This window comes from Onychostruthus taczanowskii, unplaced genomic scaffold, assembly GCF_017590055.1.
Source record: "Onychostruthus taczanowskii isolate IOZ18803 unplaced genomic scaffold, ASM1759005v1 scaffold68, whole genome shotgun sequence".
Classification (NCBI taxonomy): Eukaryota; Metazoa; Chordata; class Aves; order Passeriformes; family Passeridae; genus Onychostruthus; species Onychostruthus taczanowskii.
The window spans coordinates 1,649,679-1,670,932 of NW_024504566.1; the positions used below are offsets into that span (position 1 = coordinate 1,649,679).

Sequence of the window (21,254 nt, forward strand, 5' to 3'; positions counted from 1 at the left end):
AGAGCACAAGTTGTTCCAGATTTTATACTTACTACTAAACAATCATGTTATATAAAACATGTAACAGTTCTAAATTATAATAATGTTTGTTACATCAAATATTATAAAGCATGAAAATAAAGACTTTATTCATAGTCCTGCTGAAAAAGATATCCTTTATTTGCATCACAGATTCACAGAATGTTTTGGCTTAGAAAGGACCTTACAGATCATCTAGTTCCAACCCCCCTGCTGAGGGCAGGGATACCTTCTACTAGAAACAACCGGCTCATGAAAATTCATATTAAATACATAATTCTCCCTGAAAGTAAAAGTGGCTACTAAGAGGTGGCAAAAGCAGTAGACAGAAGCAGAATTAATCCTTGAAAGAACATCCCAAAGTACTTTTTTTCAGAAACTGACATATTTTTAGAAGTGGATTTTTAAGTGAAATAAAGTGAAGAAATTATCTAGGAGCTCAAAAAATGAGCTAGGATATTCCAAAGAGATGGAAGACCATTATACAAGTCTCTGAATATTGACTGATGCAAGATGGACAAAATGAAGTCCAGTTAAAAGGGCCCCCACCAAGACTATGTGACTATATTCTATCGTAATAGAACGACAGTGCTGGAAACCTGTAATTTATATGAGAAACATTACTGTCAGTTTAGGTGGTAGTCACCATTTTTAGCTTTTGAGAGTTCTGGGCAGAATCACAATCATGACTAAAAGTGAGGGGTCTGAGTCATGTGAAGATAAAGGAAGGAATAAACATCATTAGGGGAATCACAGAAGTCTCCATTTTAAGAGCCCACTGAAATGAGGGATATTCCAACTTGCTCTAGCCACTTACCATACCATGTGAATCTGTGAACAAACTGTATTTGAATAGAGAGAGACATATGAAAATGTTAAAATCAGCATTTATCACTTGTCACTATTGCAGTGCTTGTGGAACAGAAAAAGAATTAACTGAAGATACCAATCTGTGGTGGAGACTGGCAAATGTCACCATTCACAGGAGTAGCAAAATATATGTAAAAGTACAGAAGCAGTAAAGAACAGTAAAATCTATGAGATAACACTGGTCTCATTGAACCAGTGTTCCCATCAAATTTTAATACATGGTGCTTGAAACAACTGCTACAGATGTTAATAAAACTAGAATCCCACTCACAGCAGAGCAGCCTGCCTAACCTGACCCGCGTAACACAAGCCAAAGAGTCTGACTCACTAATCCTTGCCTCAAGCACAGAAGCATTTTGGAGAGACAGACAGTAGCTGTCATGCAGAAATTGTGTTATTAAGTTGCTAGGGATCGTAACATCTTCATTAGGAGTAGGTACTCGCTTTGTTTCACACAACTTGGTAATTCAAGGTGCAGAACACTGTTCTGGCTACATATATTTTTTACTCAAGAAGTAATCAGCAATGCACACAAGAATACAGAATTCAACAGAATCTTGAACAGAAATCCTTATTCAAAGCTTAGCAAAAGAAGTTGCCAAGAAAGTATGCTAGATTTCAGAACTATCACACCAGCAAAAATCACTAATACAACTGATCAGAAGAAGATAAAAACTTAACCTACTCATACCATTAAAATTGATTTAGTGTGACTGAGAACCCTGTCAAATCCTCCAAGTGACATAACCTCTTAAACTATTTCAGATGCTTAGGGCAGCCCAACTGTTTACAGAACTTTTCATGCAGCCAATGGATAAGCATGCAGCACTCTTGACAATACAAGCTGCTTAGGTGTCCCCTGTGGCACAAAATACACATTTAGTGACTGACTGGAGGTGAGCACCAAGGTGAACACAAAAACACATTCAGCTGAAATATCCTCAGCATGGTTGTCAGAGCTAAATATGTAAAAGCAGATTTCTAGGTCCTTTATCATGGTCTGAAGAGTAATTTCTCAGCAGATACGACAGACCCTGAAAAAGTGTTTTCCTTCCTTCCTTCCTTCCTTCCTTCCTTCCTTCCTTCCTTCCTTCCTTCCTTCCTTCCCCAGACTTAAGGAAGACCTGGAGACCGTCTTCTCTCCTTAAACCTCACTCAATTCTGAACGAGGTTGCAATAAAACAAGTTCCAATACCACTGTGTCTCAGAAATACATACTTAATAAGAACATAAAGCAATCTTCGAGGGAGTGCATGCCCATGGGGCAGGAGATAAATACACTCTAGAATGAGTTTACTTCAACTTCTCTCAGAAGGAGGAAGCAATTAAGAACTTCCACTTGCTTTGTCCACTAGCACACCTTTTGCCTTCCACTCTTCTCTTTCATAAACATACATCTCCCTTCAATAAAAGCTTGTTTCACCAGATGTTCTCCAGAACAATCCCAAGAAGCTCCAAAGAATTTGACAAGTCATTTTCTTGCATGGCACATTTTCATCTGGATACACCAGTGACCCAGCTGGGCTGCTCGCCATGGATTCAGTTGCCCACAAAGCAGAGAGGGAAGTGCCTTTGCATACCTTCCACATCCTCTGTTTTCAATCAATGAAAAACACAAGATGCAAACTTAGCACATTCCTGTTTTCCTCCATTGTAATGGTGAGGGACTCTGAAAAGAGCAGATGGAAAGCAGGTGGCACAAAAAGCTGCCCTTGCTCATCACCACTATTGGCTTGCAACATTGCCCACAAGGAAGATTCAACACAAAGGGACACTAAAGATTACTCACAGCCACCAGGATGGCCTTTTGCCTCTGCACATACTAAATTCTCCACCATCATTTAGAACAACCTACTTAAAATCCTCCTAACATAATCAGCACAACAAATAAAACAACAAGCACTGTAGACCTTCTCCTTGGGGACAGTAAAAGCAATCTAGTTCCCTCACAGACCATATCATGCTCTGTATAAACAATAATAAAACTGGAATAATTCTGTTGACTACATTGGAGTTATTCCAACAATACACTAATCAAAATGAGATCACAAGTTAACTCAATATATACAAACAGTGACAGCTGCTGGTTTCTATAGCAAAATATAGTAAATAATTATCATCAGAAATACAAGCAAAAGCAACACCTATGTATGATTTCATTACATGCTTCCATGGAAACTACAGGTTTGTAATTCTCATTAATTCAACTGAATGAATTACATCCAAGCAGCAAAGCCAGCAAAAAAACACTGTCTCAAAATCAATCATAGATGCAACAGAAATTCCTACCCAGTTTTTTAAAACTAAAGCACCCTTGATTTTAAACAGTTTTTAAAATCAATTTTAGAAAATGCCCCTGGTTTTAAATACCTTCAATATAACATTAAAAATATTATTTTCCTATCAGCAGTGTATATAACCATAAAATAAAACTTATTTAAGTCACCAACAGCTCATTTTCCTTCCATTAAGGTGCTTTAAGTAGGATCTCAGTATTTTCTTACAAAAAATTTAAGCAAGACAATCTAATCCATCAGTAATGTCCTCAAGATGGCCTCATATATGCAATAAATTAAACACTCTCAAATATTTTATTTTTTCGAAGTGGCAAAGACTCACTACATCCCAATCATATTTCCCAGATGGTGTCATGAACCTCTTAACACTTCATTTCAATCATGTTCCATGTCTTGAGAAACCTGTTTTCAATCTTTCAAACACAAACAGGGCCTCCACCCTCTGCTCCCTGATGTTAGATTCAGCAGTCCCCAGCCAACATTATTATTCGTATTCTTTTTAGGATTAATAAATTCATCTCCTTCCTCATCAATCACAAAGAAACCTTCAGTGACAGATTCATGTTCTTCAAAACTCTCCATAAGTGTGCTATTTATGTCTTCTATGAAGAAATGGAGAACATGCATTCATCAGAAATAAGTAGCTCCAAGGCAGTCTAGGAGAAGCATCTGCAAAGCTGACTTGACCCTAATCTTGCTCCCAGGGTACTGGAGCTGTGACCTAGAGTTACTGCTGCTTTAATATTTCATCTAGAGACTTGCTAATTCTCAGCTCTGCTTGCTTAAAATGAAGAACTGTAAAGGTATCTAATTCAGTTCCGAGAATTTGTCTCTAAGTAGAAAAATGCAGAATGCATTGATCTGAGTTGAAACTCTCTAAGATGAAATTCCATCTTTATACCTCCTTTGTCTAGCATCCAGTCCTTTCATTTTAACAAAACAATGCTGTTGAAGAGTGTTTTTTGTTCTTCAAAAACTGATGACTTTGTCTCCCTGTTAGTGCTGTCTCTCGAGATGCACATTGTAACTAACTTCAACAATTTTCTATTTTGCTTATAAATTTCAGGCAATTTTATCTCTAGTGAAAAAATAAGTCATTCACTGATCAAAGCTCTGTTTCTCACTTTGCACAAGAAATCTAGGACTAGACAGACCACCCAAGTCCCCAGACCAAGTGCTCTGCACACACAACTATCCAAACATATTGACATCAGCAGAAAAATGCTTCAGAGTATCTGTTCCCCATAGCCCTATCTACAAATCTCAAAGCACATTTAGCAGCCCATAGTAAGCTCCAGAATTTCCCATAATTACGATGTGTTATATTTGAAGGGGAAATTCAAAATTTTATCTTTCTTGTGTATTAATGCCAGAACTTAGAATTCCAATGTCTGTCCCAAAAACATTTCAGTATTTGTCCCACAGTGCTTGTGTAACAAAATTCATGAAGAATCAGTGGAGCTGGCTGGACTGAAAACAGTGTTTTTGAAATCAACATTCTCCCAGTTGACCAGAAGACTGCTAAACCAGGTCTTTCTTCCTCATCCCTCTTTCTCACACTCATAGCTGTACAATGGCTATTTTTTTGACAAGCTCTTTTTCAACAACTCTGTCTGGGATTCTAGTGGTTCTGGAGATTGAGAGTTGTGTGCCTGAAGAGCTCCAGCAAGAGTCAGAAAACAAAATTACTCACCCCTTGGCATCTGTAGATACTTAGGATAAGAATCTGCATTATTACTGTGAACTCTGCTCAGTGTTTTAAAAAAACACTCATGAGTGCTCCAGTTCCAGGAGAAGATGTCAAGTCCTGGACTCCAAGCTGGCAAACACACTTGCCCTACTGCCCCTGATGCAAGCATCTCAGCTCCAGAGAAAGTCACTTTCCTTTTCACATTAAAATTCCCACTGACACGTAACAAAAATTTCCCTTTTCACTAGACGGATTTCTGGACCATTCATCTGAGCTGCCCAAAGCACACTTTACATGTGCTTCATTCCAGTCTGGGATTTAATTTTGTGCATTTAAAATTTAACACCTGCATCCCAATTTTCAGAACTATGTATCTTGCTGGATTCACCTCTTTCATTTTTTTTTTGTGGGAGCTGGAATATGAAATCTGAGACAAAGGAAACTGGGAGGTAGTTTTACGATCATTTGCCCAGAGGTGTAGGGCTCCATTCCCCCTTCTGTCACAGACTTGCTACCTCAGGTGATGTAAGTCACATCCTCAAAGAACTGTCTTCCTAATCTGCATCCTGGGAATATCACTGAAAGAAATTCTGGGCATTCACTGCTACATCTAAACTTGAGCATTTTATATATTTGAAACATGTACACTGCCTAATGTGAACAACTGCCCCTTCTGCCATCTCCAAAATAGCTACTGTTCAGTGTTTCAAGTCTGCAGCTTTGTAGCTTGTATCTACCATTGGTAGCTCCCTCCCCTGCCTACAAAGACAGAACACAGTCTCCATCTCAGAGGGGGTTCAGTTAATTACACATTCACAACTTGGGGTTTGACTTTTCAGTGATAGGTTTTGCATGAATAAATAACACCCTCAGAGCTGAATAGTATGACACAAACAATGCACAGAGCCAAACTTTGAAGGAGAAAACAGAATACTTAAGACCTGCTTATGAAGTTAGCAGCATTCAACACATGGCTCAGAAAAACAATATTACTAACTTCATGATCAAATAATTAAAGACTGCACTTCATTGCACATGTACCAGGATGGGAAATTCAGTCTGCATGAGTAACCATTCATCTGGTATTTGATATTGCTTTCATAACCTTATAAATAAATGATCACTTAAGTTAGTCTTTATGTACATTACACATACAAAAGAAATATCAGCAGTGCTGACTGAAGCAGGAATGGCTGCTAACTTGCAAGAAAATGTATAATTTCTATACTACAATTATGTAAATATCACATGTGAAAGAAATCCAAACTCACATCTCTCATCATTTTCACTGCTTCTCTGGTTCTTCCCAGCTTCCTTGCACACATTGCCAGCCTTCTTTTAATATATACTAACACATTGGTGTCCCTTCCTGTATAAGAGGAAAAAGAAACAGCATTAAAATGAAAGGTTAATTCAGTATTCCAACACAAAAGGAAACACAGGGTTTTTTCTTTTTTTTCTTACACATTACCATCAAAGCTTTCATGAGGATTTTAATAAAACATTATCAAAATCTGGAGATTAGATGAGGCATAACAGAACTGAAATTGGTGGAAATAATCAAGACATACAGTGGTATAAATAAGTACTCTTGGGTTGGCCTTGCACTGTGACGTATAAGCAGATCTGAAGGTACAGTTACGTACATGCTTGTCAAAAAGAAGTATTAAAGGAAATCCTCATCCTCCTAACAATCTTTTTCTTAATGATTAGAAGAAAAGTATACTCTGAAGTTTTGGTTTACAGCTTTTATTCATTACCCAATTACCATCTTGAAATTCCTCACACCAGTAATTATGGTTTGCAAATTAACATATTTCAGATATGATAGTCCTGTGTGCCAGAAGACTCCCTAGCAGCAATGATGACAGAAACTAAACAGCAGTTATAACTATTCTCCTGGAGAATTCTTACCCCTTTCACTTCTCATTTGCTTCGAATATGAACTCTTAAAATGCTTCTGGACCAACAGGAAATGAGTGGACAGACAATAATCTATAAAATTACTGAATCATGAAAATGTAATACACCTGCTACAAATTATCTTTGTGTATAGCATGTGCTCTGTTAAGATTTTAGCCTATTCCTAACATTTTCAAGCCTTTCATAATAAGAACAGCATGTGTGTTGAAAACATTCCAAGTACCTACAAATGGTTTTAAAGCTGTGATTAAAATGTTCAAGTAGATTAAGCAGCAGGTCGAAAGGACTTACTTTAGAGGAAAAAATAAAAGAAGAGAGAATAATTTCTCTAGCTGTATTCTGTATTACCTAATTCTTAATCTCTTTATTGATTCTTATGTATTTAATACACAATTTATTAGTTACATCTGTTTCAATATGTTTATGTAATGAGCTATGAGGCATACATTTCAGGTTAAGCTTCTTTTCACAATTGTGAGCAGGAATGGTCAAAAGCCATCCACTTACTATGAAATCAAGATATTTTTTCAGGCCAAAATTCTCTGAGGTTACTAATGACTTGGGATACCTAACATGAGCAACCTTAGAAATAAAATTGCCCTTGCTTTTAATAAACTATCACATTTTGAAAGAGGGCAAGGTAGGTACTCCAAGTCATTATTTACTCTTTATGGTTTAAGAAAATATTTTATGAAGGAGGTGGAACACATGAATAAACAAACATAGAACAATATGCTGTGATTCAAGAGATTACAGTGTATTTCACCTTTAAAAGATGAAATGCCTACTCTTCATCCCAGAATTAACTCTGAAGACGAGAAATGGAATGCAGGACTTTTCAGAACCATGGAACTGCACAACACATGTCCCTCCTCCACAGTCCCTCCTCTCCACCTTTGTAAACCATGCAGAAGTCTAGCATATAATCAAAAGAATTCCACGTGAAGCCCCTGTGTCCAAGGCAACATCTGAGGCTGGAGATTCTCTAATTTCTGTGGGTGCACACTGACATTTTCAAGGGGAGACCGAGTGCTACAGAACAGTGGGATGATCTAGCCCCTCCTGAAGACACGGTCAGAGCTGGCAGTCACTTTTCAGCCTCTCTGCTCTGTGACAGTGCACTTAGTTTTGTGATTCAACGGTTATTTCCTCTGCTGCACTACTGAAGGGTGTGAAATCTGATGGTGACAGAGGCCACCTAGCACACACGGGTTACAGAAATACCATACTTGTATCTGCCTGCACAAACTTTCCCAAGTTACCTTGGACAAAAACATCATGACAGCGCTTACTAACCACTTACTGTGTACTTTTCACAGAATTGTTGCACTCAGGATGGATTGAGTGCACAAACTAAGGTTTCACAGATGACCATAAACCTGCTAGAGCCCAAAAATTGCTTCAAGGGCTCAGCTGCTTTCTATTTTAACTTTCACCAAAAATCATCCTAAATATGATTTTACAATCAACAAATGTTTAAAATACTACCCCCAAGCTTTATGAAACCTTGGGTTTTCAGGTATAGACTTGCATACACATTTGAAACCAGGGATCACAGACAATTTTACTATGTACAATTTTTATCAGTAATCTTCAAATTATGGAGGATAGCCAGAGGCTGTGAAATCGGGTCCTGAGAAACCTGAAGATGCCCGAAAGTATGTTAGTGCTTGTATTAATACAATTAATTTGTGTTATTTTTGCCTAAGGTATCCAATCTAGTCTAGAAATAACCTTGACTTTTTGCTTTATTATCTTTTTGGTAATTTATTGTCAGTGAATGTATTTTCTTAGATTTAAGGAATAGCTAATAAATAGGACAGCAGACAAACCTGATTATTCAAAGTATTTTAAAAAGTAATAAAAATCTAGACTTTAAAGTAAAGCACTTTATTATCCCAATTTCAAAATTTTATGTTTCCGTGACCTTTCTTAATGAATGCAACTAACTTCCAGTGTCCTAGTGGCTAACGGGTCTCATTAACTTTTACACAGAACAGTGTAAGCATCTGCCCCAAGAGCTGATGGAAAAAAGCAGGCAAAGCATCACTTCACTCACATTTCCACCATTCTGTACTGCCTTTTCACAACATGAGCCTGAGTTTGCAAAATGGCTAAAGGCAACATCCTTAAAGGGTGTTCAGCCTTTTCTGAATGTCATCTCTCTTTGGCTCTGATACCTTTTTTTCTTCTGTTAAGCACATGCTTAAGCATTTTCTGCCTTGACAAAATAAAGGCACATCTGTAATCTGAGCATTGACATCTCAGCAACAGAATCAAGCAAAAACACTAAAACAGAATAGTTTGGCTCGAGGACCACATTCCAGCCAATATCAAACACTGAGTGCATAGTTCTTAGGGGGAAAACAAAAAACCCCAAAACCCCAAATCCAAAGAACTCTTTGGAAGTTCTCTCCCTCCTAAAAAACTTACTGTGTTGAGCTTCATACTGGGCACCATGGTGCTGTAGCTGCTGGCTGCGCCTGTAACAGCCCTCTCCAGCTTTCAGAGCCTGCTTGAACAGCTTCTCTGCTTCTACAATTGTTGTTGCTTCCTCTTCAGCTAAGAGAATATAAGCAGTAGCACACCTGCAAGAATATCAGAGGAAAAACCATGAGAAAGGTACCAGGCACCTGATGTAAAAACTGTTTGAAGACATGCAGACTGGAAAGGATCTACTAAATACAGAGGCAAGGAAATTTTGTCATGTACCTTTCTGATGAACTCTTCTGATGAATAAATATTCTGTCAACAACACCACAACCCTCATTTTTAGGTACTGTATCACTCAGTCCTTGAGTACACCTACTGACAACTGCCCCAGAAAGTAAAGCAGCTGTCTCACTAAGCCTACATCCCTAAAACTCCTTCTGGAAATCAAGACTAGTTTTATGCACTATTGTTTTAATATAAACCATATCCCTTATTGTAATGATATGAAAAGAATCAACAGAACTGTAACATTTTCCATGTAAAAAGAACAGATTATAAATGTAGTTGTAAAGATAAAACAACAACAACAAAGAAAACCCAACCCAAATCAAGCAAAAACCAAAACAGCAACGTGCCCTTGCAGCAGAGCTGCACTAGAAGTGTTTCCAGCAGGCTGAGGGAGGTGATCCTTACCCTCTAGTCAGCCCTGATGAGGCCACATGTGGATGTGCTGTGTCCAGTTCTGGGCTCCCCAGTACAAGGAGGACATGGATGTACTGCAGAGAGTCCAGTGAAGGTGTGTAGGGCCTGGGGTATCTCACATATGAGAAAAGGCTCAGAGAGCTAGGACTGTTCAGTCTGGAGCAGATAAGGCTTTGGGGGGAATTTGTCAAAGTTTGCGAATACCTGCAGTGAGGGGGCAAAGAGGAAAGTGCCAGGGTTCCCACCTTTTAGTGGTTCCCAGTGACAGGACCAGTGGCAATAGGCACAAAATGAGACACAGGAGGTTCCCCCTGAATCTCAGAAACAATTTTTTTACTCTAAAGGTGACTGAGCACTGGTACAAGCTGTCAAGTCTCTCTCCTTGGAGACATTCAAAAGCCTGCTGGACACGTTTCTGTGCAATGCATTGTAGGTGACTCTGAAGGGAGAGTTTGCATACTGATTTCCAGAGATCCCTGCTAACCTCAACCATTCTGTAATTCTGTGAAACGTGAGTAGGACAGGCTTATAGCTCGCTCTTCCCTTTTATGCTGCATGATAAATCACTATACAAGAAGAAAAAATTCTTTTATTCTGATGAAACACATTAAGGACTATCTGTAAAGCATCAGTTTATGGAACTCTAAAAGGTAGCAATCTCAGTTCAGCAACCTAAAGGATTCCTTTTATGCACGTTAGCAACATTTATACAGTCTGCCATATCAGTAAATCATCACAGCACCGAGTTTATTGTGGGATCTCAAAATACTACACTTCTCATTGAAAAAATAAATAACAGACTCAAGGACCAAAAGTCACAGCAAATTACATCATGTTCTCTCATAGTATGAAATGAGTATTTCAGAATGTGTTTATGAGTCTCTTCTTTCTTGCTTCTGTTCTTGATGACTGAGAAATCCAAAAGGGAACTCTTCATCCTGAAATGCATATTTCATATGCTCATCAGGAGGTAACTTGATTAACATTTTTCTATGCTGTTCCAAAGCCCGCTGACATCAATGGGAAGACTCTCATTGTCATCACTACCCTAAGGATCTGCTGGGTAGCTAGCAAGACATGCAGCTGTGCTGTTTTCCTTCTGTGGTAGACCTTCCTTTGACAGGCCTGCAATCGTGGTTAAAAATTACTACAGCAAACCCCTGGCCTTAAAATATCATCAAATGGATTTTTAAAAGACAGGAAATAAATGTTAATGTTGTTGTCACTCACTCATTCAATTCCAAAGCTTCATGTGCTGCAGAAATTCGTGCTTGAGGGTTTCTCTCTCTCCAGGCTTTTTGCATTACTATTCAGCAAACAAAGGACAAGAAAGAAATATCAGTTACTGCAGGATTAACAAAAATCTACTGCACTATAACAAAAGAAATTACTGATCTCAGCCTCATACAGAGCACTTCATATAGCTCAGTGATCATTCAAAAAGACACATAAGAAACAGGAGCTTTGGTCCCAAACACTCAGTGTTTTCTCTTCTTTCATCTAATTAAACTTTTTTCCAGGAGAAAAGTCTGGCAGAGAGATCAGGCTGTCTGCATTGCCAAGTACAGAGGTGACAAGCAGCTACTTCCTGTTGGTGCAGTAGATTCCATGGAGAACAAAACAATAAAAGGATAGTTGGGGTCCTTATTCTAGCCCCTTACTGAGCTGTTGCTTTATGTGAATGCTAAATAGAAACAACTTCCCGGCTAATATTACTACCTCATAATTACACCACTGGGTTCAGAAAACAGGATTCATGTTTATCATGTGCCAAAAAACCACAATATGTTCTCCTATGTAACTATGCCTTCAGAATGGAGCACCCAACTGTTAGTATCTCTCCCTTCCTAAGAGACAAAGATTTATCTCTTCAGAGGCAAATTCTAATGACTGAAATCACTGTATATTTTTATTAGAATAAAAGTCTGCATATGGACTTCACAGTACAGGCTTAACACAACTAAAGCTGCTTGTACAAATTCAGTTGTAAATGTGCTGTTCCCATTTTTTACAGACCTAACTACATCAGGGAATGAAACACAGCTCTCAAATTTTACATCAGCTCTCTCTCTTCTGTCAGTGTAGACTAAACAGAACCTGGATAATGTAACTCAACCTACTGCACTGCAGCTGGAGGCAAATCAAGCTATGTATGTTTGAAGGCACTGCAAGAAAGAGGAAGAAAGGAACAAACCTTTACACTTTTAAATGGTACCTTGAATGACTCCAGCAACACTAATTAGATCATTTACATATATAGATACTTGTTCAGATCTAGAATTCTATAAATTCAACAACAGTGGTTTCTCAGCACGATCAAACTTTTGCCTTTTCTCATCTACATGAAAGAGCTGATGTCTCACTGCATTTTTCTTGCATCAGTTTAAATCAGCCATTAATCAATTTTTAATCTATTATTAATCCAATTGCTGACAAGGTCTCTTACTAGCATCTGCAGGCCGTAAATGATCTGTGTCACAGGTAAAGAATGTCTGATGGTCCTGTGCTGAAAGATTCATATCGTAGTAAGTCAAAGGTTCTCTTCCTGTTACCCATGTATACCTGCAAACATGCCAACAAGGAGACATTTTGGTTAATGAGGTCACACTTGGCAAAACGAATCCATAAAAGAATCCCAGACCTCTGGGACAGGAATAGCCAAGTAAGTTTACCTGGCCCATCTTCTAACCAGTATACATTGCATTTCACCGTACTGGGATGGAGCAATGGTAGCTGAGCCTAAGCTAATGAGGATGTTGAAAAGTACACACTGGAATTTGGTAACACATATTCAAACATTAGGACTCAATGAAACCTGTAAGGAATTCATTAGGTTTTTTGCTATAATGGATTTGAACAGAAATGCTGCATTAACACCAGGTACAGCACACTTAGGTTACTCTTCTTTTTTATAAGGTTATGAAATTGGAGAAATAGCAAATATTAGAGAAATAAGAAAGTGCATCAGCATGAATTTAAATTCCTTTTAATTCAGGAACATTTTATGAATTACAGAAAAACCTGACATGAGTACATTTATCCACAGTTGATTTTGTTTCTTCATCTCTTCAGTTAGATTAATGGAAAAGAACAGTTAAGCTCCTTAAGCCAGTACTATACCCAAAAACTGTAATTTTGTAGCACCTACCGATTATATTCAGCTCCTCTGAACAGATTTAAAGGATTTCGCCAGACTTTGCACTCTGTAAGAAGCAGACACACACATAATGGATCTCTCCCAAATTACAATGGCACTTGAGGTGTATAAAAAACATCAGTTACCATACAATGAGCCTTATCAAATGGCTTATTTTTCATAGGTGCAAATGCAAAAACCCATCAAGAGCACCAAGATGAAGGTAATCACACTGTTCTTCCTTTCTTAAATAATAATTTAATTATAAATTAGTGTCAACAAATGCAATCATTCCAGACAAATAACCACTAACAAAGCCCCAAATGCCACATGAAAAGATAATACTGATTAGTTCCAGGACTCACATTTACCATAATGCAGAACTGAAGAGGGATCACACTGGGTTATTGCACTGAAAAAACAGCAATTAACCCAGTCCCTATGGACTCGTTATTTCTCCAGAAAAACATCACTGTCCAGTTAATGCTGTAAATCACTGTGAATCTCAGCTACAGCTGCCAAATTTAATTTCTCCTTAGTTTGTGAAGTAAAAATCCATGGAAACATCTGCTGATCTTAAGACAGAAGCAGATGCTGAAATTGACTGGCAGAGAAAAGTTGATTGCATTCCAGAGGTTTCAGAATATTAGAAACATTTTCTAAATTTCCCTTGGGGGGAAAAACTGTGAATTTTTCACACTACAAGAAGTAAGAGATATGGAAATCAACAACACAATTTAAAGCAAAAATTTAAAAAAATATAATCAAATTGTACAGCCTTTGAAACAGTGAGGTCTTGATTCTGGCTTTTCTTTACTTTTATACCAGATTTATTCTCTTAATTTCAACAAAGACAATTCACTCCAGTGAAGGTGAGACCAGAATAAACCCCACTACTTACACAAAGACTCACTGAGAGGCAGGATGTCATTCCACCTCAGGTCTGCTACTGGATGACCCTTCACATGGGGCTCTGCAAAAACTCATCAGCAGCACTGGCCCTCCAGCATTTCACTAAGTGCTTTCTACTAAAAACGTTAACCAGCAGATTTCTCCCTATGAATTTTTCTAACATAATTTCTGAAGAGATCAAACCAGCAGTTTTCTGGTACAATATTGGATCAGAAGGGTATCTTTATGGTAACAAATATGCCTGTTCCCTTTATGCCTGTTCTGTTAGGAAAGGAAGTACTGAACAGCAAGTCAAGTCCTCTTCTTTTCTCATGGATACAGCTCCTACATCTGAGTATGGAGCTACAGTGGCATGGACAAAAAGCATTTAGCATAAATTATCCACAATAACAGAAGGACACCCTCGACACCCTCAGCAACACAGAAAGTAGTCAAGTGGAACAGGAGGTGGGCCCTCAGTTTGCTGCCTACCCAGCAAGTCATGGCACAGACACAGGAACAGGCAGACTTTAGGGAAGAGCTTATTTTTGAAGAACTCATTTCAGCAGGCAGCTAATATTAGAAAGTTCCACTGGTTTACTCAGCAGAATTGCTTGATTGACATTCTGCTGTGCTCTGCTGTGCAGCCACAGAGTGTGGCTGTTTGACAAGCTTCAATCCCACAGTTTTTATATAAAATTACTTTCAAACCATTATAAACATGAAATCAACATCAGACTTCTCAGTTCCAGGTGTCTTGACCTGCTCTGTTTGCAACCAATGACAATGGGTAACAACTATCTGACTGCAGTGACACTTTTTGTTCACCTTATTTGAATTCAAGTGGTTACACTTCATCCAAAGTATGAAGTATTTTGGCGCTGTAGCAGGGAAAGCTTAAACTGAGCAACAAGAAGGGGAAGTAAAGACGGCCTTTTATTGCCACCTGAAGGCACAAGTAACAGCCTATCCATACAGACACGCTGTCCAGAGGCACTGAGAGTCCCAGCTCAGTGTCAATGCACTGAAAGCAAACACACTCCTTAACTATTTTTTTCTATCAGAAAATTCAAGATGCTTGTGTGAATATCATTAATAAAAACACTGTGCCTTTGCTTTAAAATGACAGGAGTTATTTTGGGCTGCTGAAGTATGACTGAGCCCACTGATGAGTGCACACAGGTGGTTCCAAGACATCCCATGCTTTCTGCCAGTTCACCCAAATCTAATATCCTGGACCATGCAGTGCTGCTATTCACAGACTCTCTTCAGATGAGAATGACAACAGCTGAATTTGCTGTGCTGTATGGAGGCTTCCTTAAGTAGACTTACTCAGTAAATAACAAGGTTTTGTGAAGCCACCTACATTATTTAACATGTAAATTCAGAGCTAATTTTTGTTTGACTGTTTTCATGCATGCTGAGAAGCAGAGATAAAATTTGCTAGGTACAGACATAGTGAGCTCAACTGCAGAACAATGTTTTCTCCATAAGCGAATTTTTTCTTTTCATTCACTTTTCTTCACTTGTAAATTCTGATATATTCTAAAAGCCTGCACATAAAATAAATTTAATAAAATTCTGGTTGATTATAGGGCCACATTCCTAAGATTATGGCCTGTAAGCCAAGCTAGGACAGAGACAGATAAGCTGTGTTTTACAGATGAGGAACACAAACCCAGATGCTCCTGCCCTGACTTTAACAGTGAGTATATCCCACTCAAGCCAGACGCAATAGCATACCAGCATTTTCATCACTCATGGGATAATTTTTCAATCTCCAGGCAGCTATGTCACTGAATTAGGGAGACAAGTTCCTCTGTAGCTCCTTTAGTCCACAAATTTCAGTGCTTGAGGGCTGATTCATTTTAGGCAGGCTGGAACCATTGCCCAGGCACCTGACTCAAAGTGCCTCAGGCTTGAATGACTTAGGGTCAGAGCCTTCACTCCTTGCACTGAAACTTTTAGGGGATGTGAATGCCTGGAAGCTCTAAAACTCAGGCCACAAATGCCTGAAATCATGCCTCTTAAACTGGAGGCCTTTTAAAAAAGCCTGACTACGTTAGGACTTGTCCAAAGCCACAAAGCAAATCAGCAGTGGAATCAGAACATAACAAGCCCTTAAGCTGTTAAAAACCACCATGCTTCTACTTACCAAGGTGAAATCCAAATGTTGTGTACATACTACTTACAAAAAGTAAGTTTTTATTTTTTATTTATTGTTTTTGTTATCTAAAAACCAAAGTGATGCTAAACCAGATTAACATTTCTAACTTCTTTGCCTGATTATTTTTTAAAACAACTTGGTTATTACTAAAAATGATTTCACTAGAAATACTGCCTGCCTTTAGAATCACAGAATCAGATAACTGGTTGAGTTGGAAGGGACCACAGTGGCTCACCTCACCCAACCTCCCTGCTCAAACAGGGTCATCCCAGAGCACATGGCACAGGACTGCGTTCACATGGTGCTAGAATATCTCCAGGGAAGGAGACTCCACAGCCTTTCTGGGCAACCTGTTCCAGTGCAGAAGTTCTTCCTCACATTCAGGTGGAACTTACTGTGCATCAGCTTCTGCCCACTGCCCTTTGTCCTACTGCTCGGCACCACCGAGCTCCATCCCTCTGACACTCTCTCTTCACATAGACATTGATGAGGTCCCCTCACAGTTGTCTCTTCCCGAGGCTGAACAGGCCCACCTCCCCCAGCCTTTCCTCATACGAGATGCTCCAGCCCCTTAACCATCTTTGCAGCCCCTCCGCTGGACAAAGGGCAGAAAGGGCACGTGCAATTTCGCAGGGTCCTCACAACAAGGAGAAAGCAAATGCATGAACCACGCAGCCTGAACAAAACACACCGCGTGAATTCGGAAGGATGCAATTAGCAATTAAGAGGCAGCTGTGCCTTCTGCCGGGAGGAGCAGGAGCCCGGGGCAGGCCCGGGGGGCAGGCCCGGGGGGCAGGCCCGTGGGGCAGCCCGTGGGGCAGCCCGGGGGCCAGGCCGGGGGCAGGCCGGGGACAGGCCCGGGGGGCAGGCCCGGGGGGCAGGCCCGGGGGGCAGGCCCGTGGGGCAGGCCCGGGGGGCAGGCCCGGGGGCAGGCCCGGGGGCCGCGGCGCCGCTCACCTGAGACGCTCTGGCGGCTCGAGTCCGCGTCCCCGCCGGCGGCGCTGGCGGCGCTGGGCGCGCTGTTGTCCACCCCGCCCAGCAGGGGGCGCAGGTGGCTCACCGAGACCTGCTCGATGAAGGAGGTGCCGTACTTGCGGAAGTACCACCACTCGAAGATCTGCAAGGCACACACGCCGTCAGGGCCGCCGGCCTCCGCCCCGATTCCAGCCCTCTCCTTCGCCCGCCCCTCCGCCCCGGCTCCAGCCCTCTCAGCGCTGCTCCGCAGCCCGAGAAGCGAGGAGGCAGCCCCGGCCGCCCCGCGGCCTCCTCCCTCCTCTTCCCTGCCCGAGCACACGGAGAAGTAAAATGTGACCCAGGCTTAGGTGGAAAATGTCAAATCTTGTCAACGCAATGTTTTAATTTTTTTTTAAACCCAAATAACCTCTATAACATATTATATTTCAGCTGTTAGGCCTCTTTCTTTAAATTTACGTCTAGAATAACCTCCCCCCCATTCGGCCCGATGGAGAGGATGCTGCAACCAGGGGTGAGGCCGCCTCGCCTTGCCTCAACTCCCTCTGCAGTCCAGGGAATGTGAAGAAAAGCAGGCTGGCTTGTTTCCCCAGTACATGCTTCCAAAGAGTTTAATTTAAAATAAGTTTAATTTCCAATGAGTTTAATTTTAAAAAGAAATATAAGAACGCCAAACAAACTCCAGGAAGCTGAATCCTGTTCCTTTTAAGATCTTCCCCCACCCCCGGCCCCCAGCTGAACTGTGTTTTATTTTGTTGGGCTGACTCCAAATTAATTTTATTTTCAGGCATTTGGTTAAGCTAGCAAATCAGAAAAAAAAATTATTTACAGAAATCTATTTGGAAAATCATTTCACAGCCAAAGAGAACACCTTGTAATTGAAATTATACACATAAACATATATCTGTGGTATTTTCACAGAAAAAATATTAGTAAGAGTACACATATTTCAGGAAACCACATAAACCTGGAAATGAAGACTATTTCATATAAATATGGAAAAGGTTTAGACCGTAAAAATTGTAAAGAAACACATGCTTATAATGAATAGATAAACTGCACTTGAATCATCACCCAAACATCTACATACCACAGGAAACAAAAGCAAATCTAAGGAGTTTTGAGAAATTTGGCAGGACTTCATAATATTGATTGCATTAAAAATGGGGAATGAAAAGTCTCTGCCCTTCCCATTTTCCTCGGTATCTCCATGTGTTACCCCAGTACCAAAAGCTTTGATAAAATCTCTTCCTACTAGGCACAATCAACAATAAGGGAAAGGATTGTGTTCACATCTTTGTCACCATCAGTGTGCTATTGGGTAGGTTTTGGTGGGTCAGTCAATAGACAGCAGGTTCTGGAAGGCCTCTTCAGGGTCTGCCTGCTCCAGAAAAGGTCAGGCCAGGCTTCACACACTTCCTCCTTCACTATCTTTTGATTTTTAAGTTCTCTTGACCTCTTTATATAGTTGAAATTGCTTCTGTCTCCATGAGATTGGATTGTCTGTAGACAACATATACTTTTACACCCCATCCCCTTCTTTAAAGGAGGGGGAAATAAATTTCTGACATAGAAGGAAAATATGGTCCTCTCCAAAAGATGCTCCCAATGCATTCTGCACTGGGGCTTCCCCTAAATTCAAATGTGTTGTTAAAGCACCTAGAGGATTCATATGGAAGCACTCTATCTGCACAGGAGTGAGAGGGAATGAAGCTGGTGGCTACTTGAGAGGAGTTCACACAAGATTGTGTGGCAGCTCTGGAGATCACTTCCCAAAACAATCTAATAGCATTTCTGGGAGACATTGACAAGAAAGAATGGAGCAGTCTGATGGGAAGAAGACAGAAGGACTATGTGAACACATAGCATTTGGGAAGATAAACAGATAGTCACAGAGAAGCCAGAGCATTAACATATTCAGATCTTTGTGAACTCTTTCCCCCTCAAGTCACCAAAAATCCACACAACCTGGACAGTTCCTCCTTACACAGAGTCTGAGGAAGAGTCTGTCACTGTTCTGGTTCCACTGGCATGTGCCTGCAGCAGTAGCCAGGTGGGAATGCCAAGTGCCAAGGACAGAATGCTGATGCAGTGTCACTGAACACTTGTTCCACACTGCTTATAGGCCTCCCCTGGCATGCATCACTGCCTCTGAATGCTGGAGATGGTGGACAGGGAACTGGCACAGGTGTCAGCTTTGGTTTTAGCTGTTCTCATGCTCTTAGGCACACCACACTTTTTTAAGGGGTTAAAGTTTACATCTTATGATTTAAGAGTGCAGCATAAGCATGTGGCTGGCTGTAAGAGAAAGGCTATGCCATAAGATACAGTCAGAGATCTGCTTGAACATGTTTCTGTTCTGTCCTTGAAAGCCTTGGAACAAATCAAGGCACAAAAGCCACAGCTGTACCTGTCCAAAGCCTCAGAGGGAGAGTGTGATAGGAATGAAGGATTATAGTCTTGCACTGAGGCAACGGATTCTCGGTAAGAATCTCACTATAGCCTAAGTCAGGGACTCAGGTACAGCTGCCAGACTGGCTATGCAAAACTCAGACCGTATCTAAAAAGCTTTCTGTAAGAGAGGAAATAAAAAAGGTTTTGCAAAATGTGCTAATAAATTCCTGCTCATTATTTCAGTCATGATCAGCTTTTAGATGAGGTCAGTAAAACCCAGAGAGGGAGTGAGCAGCACAAAAGCACACTTGAGCCCACTTGTCCTGCACAAATGTATACCAGCTGGGAAGCTGTCACACTGAATTTCAATGAAACTGAGGGGACAATCACAAAGAATGTACATATATATAAATGTAGTCTCTGCTACAGTTCAGCTGAGTGACAGAAACTTGCTCAAACATGTGACACAGCTGCAAGTCTTAGACAGACTTGCCTCCTTAGACTTACAAATACATTAATTATTTTTAAAAATGGCATTGAAGCTCATAAATTGTTTAAGGCAGCTTTGAAAACTATTTGCTGTGTTGAGTGAATCCAATGCCAGGAAACATCAGCCAGATCTCAATCCATACCATCTCTTAGAAATTAAAGCCATAAATCATCATCATCATCATCACAAGCCTTTGCTCCGAGTGATTTGTTCAGCATGTAGAAGAGGTAAAATCTGTAATTTGGTACTTAAGTCAAAACAATAAATTCTTTTTAGAGAATTTTTGCATCTTAGCACCACCTGGTTTGAAACCTGATTTCTACAAATCAAATTTGACTTCTAACTGCATCATCCAGTTTGAAAGCCATGTGAAGTCAAGAATCTTTTGACAGTTCAGCAGATGAGAGATCATCTGATAGAATAAATTACTATAAAGACTAATTGTAATAAGACTTTTAGGTCTCAGACGGGTAGATTTGGAGTACTCTTTAACCAATCTAATGGAGTTAAAGGACACTTACTCTCTGGAAGAACAGTACAGTGCTGGCAAAACTTGATTCCATGGTTAAGCCTATTTTATAAATAAAAGGGACCACAGCACAGGTTTGGCTCAAACAATCCATGCCGTTTGTTTGCTAGCACACTACCTGGCCTGTGGCCTGTGTCAACTCTCCCAGGCAATGACTGCAAATGTTCCAGGTGTATTACAGCTCAGGGGCTGCTTCCAGTAGACATTATAGAAAAGGTCATCCGTAGTTTGGGAAGCAAGAGTGTTTATTCATATGAGTGTGACTATACAATGCTACTTGCCTCCTTCCAACAAAGTAAGCTGCTGGTCTGTTTTATTTAGCTGTTAGGGGTAGCCTCCTGATCCTCCAGTCCTGCCCATCTTGGATCTAGGAAACAGCATGCCTCTGACCATGCTGAATGTCCTTGATGACAGCCTTGAAGGATAAGCACCCCCACTCCTTCTAGATTAAATACACCCACTAAGCATCCTCTTAGACTCTGCTCCTGGTTACTGAACCCCCATCTGTCTTATCTCAAAGAGTTAGCAGGAGAACATACAAGCAATGACAGTGGGCAGCGTATTCAAAATTAATTACTTCATCCACCTCTGGAAATACAAAAACACAAAAGAAAATAACATATTGCCTGTATTAAGTGTATTACTTCTCTCAACACTGTGTAGACCTCACCTAGTTATGACAGAATTTTCTTGTCTGTGGACTGGGTTACAGCCTGCCTTCCAATAGACCCTTCCTCTCTCA

The 21,254-nt window shown here is 40.2% G+C and overlaps 1 protein-coding gene across 4 annotated transcripts in view; it reads right to left on the bottom strand.

Moving 5' to 3' along the window:
* Positions 1–21,254, bottom strand: part of ST7 (suppression of tumorigenicity 7) — a 131,394-nt gene that overhangs the window by 33,763 nt on the left and 76,377 nt on the right. For 3 of the 4 annotated variants that reach the window (XM_041421075.1, XM_041421076.1, XM_041421079.1), the window contains 6 exons: positions 17,085–17,244; positions 13,082–13,136; positions 12,380–12,495; positions 11,164–11,239; positions 9,232–9,386; positions 6,147–6,244 (listed from right to left, as the gene is read on the bottom strand). In XM_041421075.1, the coding sequence (XP_041277009.1) occupies positions 6,147–6,244; positions 9,232–9,386; positions 11,164–11,239; positions 12,380–12,495; positions 13,082–13,136; positions 17,085–17,244 (660 nt within the window). Of the gene's footprint in view, positions 1–6,146; positions 6,245–9,231; positions 9,387–11,163; positions 11,240–12,379; positions 12,496–13,081; positions 13,137–16,522; positions 16,812–17,084; positions 17,245–21,254 lie in introns of those variants that run through there. The other variant, XM_041421078.1, reaches the window with a different exon arrangement.